This window comes from Syngnathus typhle, linkage group LG7, assembly GCF_033458585.1.
Source record: "Syngnathus typhle isolate RoL2023-S1 ecotype Sweden linkage group LG7, RoL_Styp_1.0, whole genome shotgun sequence".
Lineage (NCBI taxonomy): Eukaryota > Metazoa > Chordata > Actinopteri > Syngnathiformes > Syngnathidae > Syngnathus > Syngnathus typhle.
Window position 1 is genome coordinate 7,941,335 of NC_083744.1, and position 10,091 is coordinate 7,951,425.

The 10,091-nt window shown below is 38.8% G+C and overlaps 4 protein-coding genes across 4 annotated transcripts; 3 read left to right on the forward strand and 1 right to left on the reverse strand.

Moving 5' to 3' along the window:
- Positions 1–1,071: 1,071 nt before the first annotated feature.
- LOC133156903 (lathosterol oxidase-like) lies at positions 1,072–4,694 on the reverse strand. The gene is made up of 6 exons (XM_061283003.1): positions 4,534–4,694; positions 3,844–4,065; positions 3,223–3,355; positions 3,041–3,141; positions 2,488–2,616; positions 1,072–2,407 (listed from the first exon to the last, which is right to left on the reverse strand). Exons 1-6 carry the CDS (start codon positions 4,636–4,638, stop codon positions 2,186–2,188), a joined length of 912 nt encoding a protein of 303 aa, XP_061138987.1. The 5' UTR covers positions 4,639–4,694; the 3' UTR covers positions 1,072–2,185.
- On the forward strand, positions 1,131–2,084 carry anapc13 (anaphase promoting complex subunit 13). The gene is made up of 2 exons (XM_061283022.1): positions 1,131–1,266; positions 1,663–2,084. The coding sequence occupies exons 1-2, from the start codon at positions 1,168–1,170 to the stop codon at positions 1,786–1,788; spliced, it is 225 nt and encodes a 74-aa protein (XP_061139006.1). The 5' UTR covers positions 1,131–1,167; the 3' UTR covers positions 1,789–2,084.
- Positions 4,695–6,915: 2,221 nt separating the features above from the next.
- On the forward strand, positions 6,916–7,689 carry mt2 (metallothionein 2). Its single transcript, XM_061283023.1, has 3 exons — positions 6,916–7,077; positions 7,176–7,241; positions 7,472–7,689. Exons 1-3 carry the CDS (start codon positions 7,053–7,055, stop codon positions 7,561–7,563), a joined length of 183 nt encoding a protein of 60 aa, XP_061139007.1. The 5' UTR covers positions 6,916–7,052; the 3' UTR covers positions 7,564–7,689.
- A 1,225-nt stretch (positions 7,690–8,914) lies between these two features.
- steep1 (STING1 ER exit protein 1) lies at positions 8,915–9,929 on the forward strand. The gene has a single exon (XM_061283007.1). The coding sequence runs from the start codon at positions 9,051–9,053 to the stop codon at positions 9,726–9,728; it is 678 nt and encodes a 225-aa protein (XP_061138991.1). The 5' UTR covers positions 8,915–9,050; the 3' UTR covers positions 9,729–9,929.
- Positions 9,930–10,091: the final 162 nt, after the last annotated feature.

A 10,091-nucleotide genomic window follows, 5' to 3' on the forward strand; every position in this document is an offset into this window, starting at 1 on the left:
GCCGTAGTCAGCGGAGGTGGTCCTGTACAGGGGGTTCTGACGTTGAGACCACCGCGATTGAGTTACACCTTTAAAAGATGGTATGGTGGTGCAAGTGAAAACTGGGTTTCCAAAGTTGACGCATGCTTGTGTTTTTTCTGGCTCCTCTTTGGCCGGGGCAGACATCGCTGAAGCACCCGCTGAAAAAAAAAATGTTAAAATTGAAAAGAATACAGAGAATGAAGACAATTTCATGTAGTTCTACTGTTCTCCAAATACCAGAGGTATAAATGTGTTACTATGCAATACACCAACACGTCACTATTGTCATGTGGAGGAACGATTATATTAGAGCAGATTGTAATCATTAATTTTGCTTATTTACTTTAGCCACTAAACCACAGTAAAAACGTAATTAGAGGTTACTTGAATGTTCTTGTTTCTTTAATCCTTTACTCACACTAATTATCAAGTTACCTGGTCTTTTTTATTGCAATTTTGATGAATTTCCTTCGATTCTTCTGTATACGATTTATGAAGGGAATAAAACGTTTTAAAAACAAATCATTTAAATCTTTCGCATTAATCTACTTGATATTTTCAAACAGATTATAATTAATATAATATTAGTAATTCATATTTACAGTTCAATAATTATAATAAGAGCAAAATAATCTAAAAATACAATATCAGTCATCTGTGCATTACTAGTTAGTTAAGGACTCAAGTATACTTGACTATAGTTGCTTCCAAAAATGAACCAAAAGAAAAATCAATTTTACAAAGGTACCGTTTAAGAGCGAATCCTCCAAACACGCGTCTTTCTTTGCTTGTTCGCAGTCTTGTCGAGTTTCCATAGCGACCATTAAACACAGGCGATGTTTTGCAGGCGGCACAAATCGAAGCCTTCGATGTGCTTAAGATACTACGGTGGTATTAAACAAACTTTGTAATGTGTGTGTAATGGAAATTGAAACGTTTAAAAGTGTAGTTGTAAAATAAAAACGACGCGTCATTTTGCGTCATCCCTACGCGTCGGTGTATGACGTTTAAATAAACGCGCCATTCTGAAAAGAAAACAATCCACGTACGTTTCGATTTTGAACTCTTGTATTTGTTCGGTTCGTGTCACACACGAAAATATAGTACAGATTAGTCGGAGCGTACAAAGTGGGTCTTGTCCGGAGTATGGACAGTGAAATCCAACGAGACGGTCGAGTTTTGGATCTCACCGATGACGCCTGGAGGGAAGACAGACTGCCATATGAAGATGTCACAATTCCACTGGTAATTTTGTGCTTGCGTGATATTGACGACGATTTGTTAAAAAGTGTTAAGATAAATGTCAAACTTCCCAAGAGAAGTGTTCGGTTTTCAAACATTAATTGCGTTTTAGACGTGGGGGAGTACAGACGTTACGAGACACTCCACGGTTCTGTTAATGTATTTGGAGCAGTCCTGGATTTGGAGGAAGTCAGACTTAAAAGTTATTGGTTTTATACTTACAGTTGTATGTTGTATACTTGGATTGTGTGTCTTTCCCTAAATGTTTCCCTGACAGCGCTAAAATATTGCATCACATGTGTTTGGATTGTGAAAAGAGGCTGCCTGGAGGGAGCCTGTCAATCACCAACAGTAATTTGATGAGAGTAATCTCATCATGTTGTGTTTGCTGTCTTTCAGGGTGAACTCCCTGAGGCTGAGCAGGACAATGGCGGATCCACAGAGTCTGTGAAGGAACAAGAGATGAAGTGGACAGACCTTTCCCTGCAGAGCCTCCATGAAAACACTCCAAACGCTGGGAGTTGAATCACCACTCCATGCAACTGGAGAACACAGTTTTGCTTTTTTTTGTGTGTTTTAGTCTGGTAATCCTAGTTGCACACTTTCATAAATACCTGTTAGAGGTTTCTAGCGTTCCTACTCGGGAGCAGTCCTTCAAAACGCATGTCAGCTCTTGTCACGTTCTGCTTTAACTTGTACAAATCTGCACTTCACAATTTTTTAAATCAGCCCCACGCGGTTTACGAGGCTAAGTTAGCATGTGAACAGATGTCCTCCTTTTATCTTAGAGTCTTTGAAACAATTAAATCATTACAAATCCACTGCAATGGTGCTTTCATTTGATACACTTGAAAAAAACAATGTCACTGCCCCATCATTGTGTCAATGCTGTGTCTGCTGCAAGCTTGCCAATGCGGTCACGTTATCTTCTCCCTTGGAGGACCGAAGGGTATTTGTAGGAGCCTCCCAAACGATCCCAGAGAGTAAAGTATTGTCCATAATTATAGTTAAAGAAGAGATGATGATCTACGTGGTGGGCGGCGCCATTTATAATGTGTATTAAGGGGCCCGGGATGCGGTAGTCGCCGTCATGAATGGAGATGGTCCAGATGTTGACAAAGATGAAGAGGGACAGGTAGACGGCCTGAAATACACAACATGCCAAAAATACTGTAGAGCCACAGAATGTAATAGAATAAAAGTACTATTGTCATAGATGATCACCTTGTGGAGCGGGAAGATGAAAGGGTATACGTGGTAGGGTAAACTCTGCAGGAAGCCATCAATTGGGTGGAAGGCATGGCTTGCAAATGGTGAGGGGATCTTGAATAAATGATGCTGTTTATGTAAGTACTGAAGGGAGTAGAAAATACAAGTAGATTTTGTTCATTTTTTTAATCCAGGTAGTAGGGGAAATTTTCTGAACTTGCATCAAATTCCAAAACCCAGCATATATAAAAATGGTTGAACCGTAAATGCGGCACATCAAATTTATACACTTTTTAGATCAACTGTAAATAGCAAAATCAAGCAAAAACAGCAATCAACACAATACTTAGCAGAGGTACAGTATATAATGATGCAACCAAAGACTCAGTCAACAAACCTAATTTGGATATTCTCATTCATCCAAGTCATTTTCTCGTTAAAACATTGAATTAATTGCAATTGGACTTCTCCGCTAGTAGTTATTGAAATCTGGCTGAATATCTGAAACGTATCCAAGTTATTCTTGACTCCTTAAATATCATTTTGGCATTGATGTGCTTTAACTTGCCTTGTAGATCCTCCTGTGATGCATGGAGCGGTGTATCCAGTAGATCCACATGTCCGTGAAGAACAAGAATCCAGCAATGCTCAGGAACACCCCCGGCCAGCCTAGCAGAATAAAACTTGTAGTAATGTAACACATTTTAGAAATATTTGAATAAATGTGCCTCTTTGTAAAATGGCTCTCACCCTGAGAAGATTCACTGACATCATCAAAAAGTTTGCTGTGACCCCTAATCTCCAGGAAGAAAATTAGCACTGTGGGAAAGCTCATCCAGAAGAGGGAGGAAATTGCAAGTTGGATCTCTTCACTTATCTGGTTCTATCATTGAACAAAAGATGAATCATAAAGAGGATGTAGTCATTTATTTAATCTGTATGTTTTGGAACTGCACCAACCAGCCACAATATTAGGTACACTTTTACAATGTAAGGAGATCTAGAGAGTATAAAAAAAAAGCTCCATTTACTGATATAAACCAACATTTATCATTTATTCTGGTTGTTGTGGTGTAGATTGAACTGAGATTTCTTTGTAATATTTTGTCTAATGTAGCCAAATAAGGTAACTTTGTTTTTTTTAAATATGCAGATTTATCAATTATATTGAACGTATAAACTCATTATATTGTGAGCCCCGTAATCTACTGTATAATTTGTTCCCGTTTAAAAACTAATTTAAGAAAGGAATTCAGAATTTCTTCATCATACAGCAATGTATTTCGATGTTGATTCATCTCAACATTATTACATAAAAGCTCACATTGTTGCAAAATGTTAATATAAGATTTGATCTATTAAACAGCCCACCTCAATAAACTGCGGATGTTTCATGAGCCTGTGGTCAAAGACAAAGTAGAAATTCAGTGCACCAAAAATCACGTAAATTGTTTGTGCTCCAAAGTTGGTCAACAGGCTCAAGCTGATGAGTTGGCGCAGAGCCCCATCCTCGGGCCACCAGTCTGGGTAAACATATGGAGTGAAGACATAACGGTCTGCAACTTTTAACACATGATCCATGCCACGGTATATCTGTGGAGAAATAATAATATGCAATGATGTCATCTACCATGACACAGCTAATTTGAGCCTGTGGACTATATTAACATACAGATCGGGGACCACTGGAATCCAGTGCAAAAACTGTATTACAGGAAGAGAAGTTCTCATGTTTATTTTTGGGGTTGCAGTACAACTAATGAGACCTATATAAGAGGGTCAAAACTGAGATTTGAATCCAGAACCATTTAAGTGAGACAAATTTGCCACCACAAATACACAATGTTGCATAAGTACTTGAGATGTACGAGTCAAAATATTGGGCACAGCTAATAGTCAATCAAAAACAGAACCGCATTGTACAGAAATGATAGAGCGGAATATTTGATACCATAGAAATATTGTTAAATTAGGACACAAGTGTGGCAATTGCAAATTTAAATACATACTAAATAAATCCACATTAACACATTCCCAAAGTGTACTTTTCCCTGAACTAACCTGCTTTGGGAGTGAGGTCAGCTGTGAAAAGTTTCCCCGAAAACAGACAACTTCTTCGCCTCCTTTTAAGGTCACCACACCAGCTGAGCAACACACTGGTGACATTAAATCTCATGCCATCATCTGAATATCTATTTTTTCCGCACACTAAATTTCAAGTGGGACGGGCTGACCCTCTTGTAGACTTATTTTCTGCAGACATGTGGCACAACTATGTTGGATGCATTCACAGACTTCAGAGCTGAAACAAGATCCAAGCATGCAAATGTCTGCTCTAATTGGCTGTATCTTCACATTGTAACTAATACATTGTAACCTATTACTTAAAATTGGTTAAAATTGGAACATTTGAAATCCACACAGTAACAACACACAACACAAACTGACTGTATGTTCCCATATTGGAGCTGGAGGATCCAGTTTCATCATTTGGCCTTTCATGTGGAGGCGCATTGCACTATGTATGCCTTTTTCTGAAAGGAAAGAAATATCAGTCAATTTCAAAATGTATCTATTTTATCTCAAAAAGCATCCTGTGGTGCTAACTGAATACCACTAATACCTCGCATGTGTGAATGATTTAACAATATCTTTTCTTTTTCTGTTATAAAGCCCTTGACTCTGGTGAGGCCCCTCGCTTCTCTCTTTTCTGTATTGTGTAGCTATTTTGAGACAAAAAAAAAGCAGGGAATTGTCTTTTTGAATAAAAGCTTTTAAAAAAAAAGCAAATAAATAAATAAAAACTACAACTTTATGTTTAAACGTGACCCTCGTGAGGAAAAAGCGGTCCAGAAGGTGTTTGAAAATGTGCAATTTTACAGTGTCACTAACAGTATAACATTATTTTTAGGTGATGCAGGGAACTGTAAAAATTGGCATTAATTCACATTTGGGCCATTTTTATGCACTGTCATGATAAGTTGCCTGCATCAGATGACTGGATGTCTCCCTCTAGAGGCTGTAAGTGTCATATTTGACATTTAAAACAGACAGGGTCATTTGAAGATTGCCATAGCAAAGCTTAAAATTAAATAAAACTATGTAAATGAGTTATTTTATAATAAAACTGTGTTATATACATTTAATTAGAATTGGATAACCAATTACTTAACACAATAAAAACACACTCGGCGTACAGTAAATCACTCACAAAATCACTTATTCAATTATTTATTGAGCTCCAGCCATGATTAGAATATGAATGGTATTTACTCAATTAAGTATGGAATCAGGATATGTTTAGGAAATATGTATAGGAATCATTGGTGCGTTTCGTGTATGAGCATCGTAAGCATGACTTGACATTATTGGCAAAAAGCGGACAAAATCTGTAGCGAGTGCAAAACGGAAGGAAAGTGCTTGTCACAAAAGACAAAAGACTTGTCACAAAGGACAACAGACTTGAAAGAAATTCCGTTTTATTACGCAGTGAAAGAACTCCAAAGACATAATCCCCACACACATTAGAAAAATAAATAAACTGATATACGTGTTGCGATTCATTTTCGATTAAGTTTCAGTGACGGAGTTTTTGTTTTTCCAAGTTGCATTGGGTAAGCGGTGAGAGTGCACAAGTGTGTTAGTTTCCCACTGCACACGGTCCATGAAGGCAACATCTTTTACTACACTAGTCTGTTGACTCGCTCACGTGCGCCTTGAGCTGTGTGCAAATGGGAGGTGCCGTGTGCAGCTCGGCGTTACGACGATACAAAAACAAATCATTTGAAATGCCCCAGATTGGGAAAAAAAACATTCTTTTTTTTTCCTTTTCATTCTTTTTTCAAGTAATTATATGGCTGAAAACAAACCAGTCATCTGACAATTGTTGTGTTATATTTTCTTTCTTACGTATTTACGTATACGAATTTATATGTTTGTTATATTTTCTTTCTTATGCCTGTCTGGGAACTACGGACGAAAACTATCTTTGCAACTATCATCCGGCATATTTACATTTGTTTTTATACTGATGTTTATTACTGTGCATGTGCATTGTCCCTATTCAATAAACAAACAAATAAACAAACAAATAAATAATAGAATTAACATCATAATTAACAGAATGACTAACACAAATGTTAATATTTGTATAATAATGCAAATCTGTGTGGCGTTTCTCATTTCACACCAACTATTGACGAAATTCATACAATCAGTACCTTTATTGTGAATTAATATAAATACCCAGGCTAAATATGAGCTTTTCCTTTCCGAATAAACGACCATTCACCTTTTAATGGCCCCAGGGAGGAAATGTGCTTATGTAATATTCAGGGCTGCGCACATTGTAGTAGGTTCAATCTCTGCTCATTGCGCATCAAAAAAAGGTCGTGTGCACAAACTCTTTGTAATCATTTGTCAAAAGGATTTTGCACACGGCTCTGTTGCTCACTGGATCCTATAAAACAGCAGCTTCTTTCCGTTCCCAACCATCGACGAGTCGACTCAGACGAGACCAGACCAGACCAGCACCGGCCAACTCTATCAGAGAAGCTTGAAGCAACCGACCAGCATACGCCATGGACCCTTGCGACTGCTCCAAGAGTGAGTATGATCTAAGAAACATAAATTTTGTGGCGCATTTGTAGCCCGTGGTTTATTTTAAGTCTGACCTTGTGGGTTCTTCCTTTTTGTGTGTTCAGCTGGAACCTGCAAATGCGCTGGATCCTGTGCCTGCACTAATTGCTCCTGCACCACTTGCAAGAAGAGTGAGTAATATCTCATCAACTGCCTTGAGTAAATGCTTAGTGGTTATATTTAAATGTGTTATATTCATACTGTTTGAGTAGTATTGATTCACACGTGGATCTGAAATAGCGTGAATGTCCCGCACAACTGAGTTTAAAAGTAGCTCACGTATCTCGTCATGATTAAGTGTAATTCGAGGATTTTTCTTTACAAATATAACTTGTATTTTTATTTTTTTTATTTAACGCAGGTTGCTGCTCTTGCTGTCCAGCGGGATGCAGCAAATGTGCATCAGGCTGCGTGTGCAAAGGGAAGACATGTGATACTAGCTGCTGTCAGTGATGTGCTTCTGACCGCATCTGGCCTTTCATCAATGAATGCACCTTCGTTTTGATTCACCCAATTGCACCTGCCATGTCTCTAATGCATTTTTCATCTGTTCATTACTGAAATAAATGGTTAAATTAATGTGACTCTTTGTTTGTCCTAGTGATTTGGGTATTTCCCCCCACAAAATGTTAACCGGTAGGGCCATACATTTATCAGACATCATTGCAGTTTCTGACAAATATGTTTGACCCTAAAAGTACTTTGGTGAAAGTGGAGGGGCTTAGAATTAAAGTACTGACATTGAAAATTAATCAAAATCCATTTGGATTTAATTTAAATGTTTTAACCACTTTTATCCTAAAAGCTTATTCCAAATGCATAGCTTGCACCAAATTGCAACGATATCCTCTTTGAAGGCAGCTGACCAAAAGTGTTCTCTTTAATCTGTAAGGTGTTTTGAAGTGTAGAAGTGATACTGGTTAGAACCAGAGATTTGTAACTCCTTTGAAAGGCAACTTGTTAATTATGCCCATTTTCTTTCCATTTAGCTTCTGGGGATGAAAACTTCCAAATTAACTTATGTTCAGAATAATTGATCAAGATAAATCTTTTAATTCAGTGATTCCTTACCAGCGTGCAGAAAGAAATCATCCAAATAACATAGATTTTCTAAATTGCGTTTGTACAATTTTCAAACCAGAACTGTAATTTTCAAAACGGTAAGGTTTGCATTTCTAAAAAGAAAAAAAGTTGTACAAAGAGCAAAACTTCATAGCTCTAGTAGTTTCCCAAAATCCATAATTGGCTATATTTCACAGAAATTATTTTGTGTCAATTCATGACAATTGTTTAGTCAGCTGTGATACAGGCTCCAACAACATACATGTGACCCGACTAACAAAAACAGTATAGAAAATGGGTGATTAAATTCTATCGAATTAATTTGGTTAAAAATAAAACCATTAACACGTATACAACTCTATTTCCCCCCAGGGGACTATTAAATACATATTTTAACATAACTCACCACTGTTTGATTCACTTTTTATGACATATTTTGTGGATTCTTTTAAGGTAAAATGTGTGCCTTCGGTCAGTAAAAATTGGGAAACTGACGGTCATCTGATAAATATGGAATTTATTGACTTTGATGGGAAGAGGATGGGAGAATACGTTTTTTAGGCCTGAGAATGGGTGGGTTTGTACACCACTTAAAAATCATTAAGTGTTATTGAGACGTCGAAAATGTGCAACTGAAACAAACATTTGAAACAACAATCAGGAGGATTTATATTTCGACCTTGTCTAACAGCGGAACTCTTGGAGTGTGCGACTTTCGTTCCCCGTAGGAAACAATACGGTAGAGCACAACAGAAGTATTTTTCTTTTACCGGAAGTGAAGTATTACGTTGGCCATGAGCGTTTACTTTCGATTGAATGCGGTGGCCTTTAATCAATAACGCGAAATCGGCATAAAATATTTTACTTGAAAAGTAAACATGCCGAAGGTCGTGTCTAGAAGTGTTGTGTGCTCGGACACGCGTGACCGGGAGGAGTACGACGACGGAGAGAAGCCCCTTCATGTTTACTACTGTCTGTGCGGCCAGATGGTGCTGGTCCTGGACTGCCAGCTGGAGAAACTCCCCATGAGGCCTCGAGACCGAGCCCGGGTGATCGACGCCATCAAACACGCGCACAAATTCTGCAACGTGGAGCAGGACGAGAACGCGTACATCAAGAGAGATGAGGGCATCGAGAGGCAATACCGCAAAAAGTGCAGCAAGTGCGGCCTGCTCCTCTTCTACCAGCACCAGGAGAAGAACACTCAAGCCACCTTCGTTGTGGAAGGAGCAGTCGTTAAATTTGGACAGGGGATCGGAAACACCAGCGTGTACAGTCAAAAGCAGCCCGAAGCGCCCAAGAAGGTCCGCGTGATGATGACGAAGCGAACCAAAGACATGGGCAAGTTCAGCTCCGTCACGGTGTCTACGATCGACGAGGAGGAGGAGGAAATCGAGGCCAGGGAGGTGGCCGACTCGTACGCGCAGAACGCCAAAGTGATTGAGAAGCAGCTGGAGAGAAAGGGCATGAGCAAGAGGAGGCTGCAGGAGCTGGCCGAGCTGGAGGCCAAGAGAGCAAAAATGAAAGGCACCCTCATTGACAATCAGTTCAAATAGACGAGGCCTGAGGAACTCATTGAAGTTAATTTTCATTTGTCATCTTACAAAAGTACTCATGTTGGACTTTTGGTTTAAAGTGTTATTTTGTGCGGCTGTACCGTATGTAGTGATGGATATTTCTCCGTGCATACTGTACATGGCTTTGATAGATGTTCTTTTTTTTTCTACTTTGACCAAATAAACTGGATTTTATGCAAAGGCACAGCAGGTTTATGTATATAGGACTTTTAATACGCAAGGCAACACAATGTGCGATGTGCTTCTCACACCCACACCACACTCCAGTCAGTCAGCCGCCAGGAGGCTCGCATTGACTGATCTTCCATTTTTCACTGCGTATAAAGACCGTTACAGATCAGT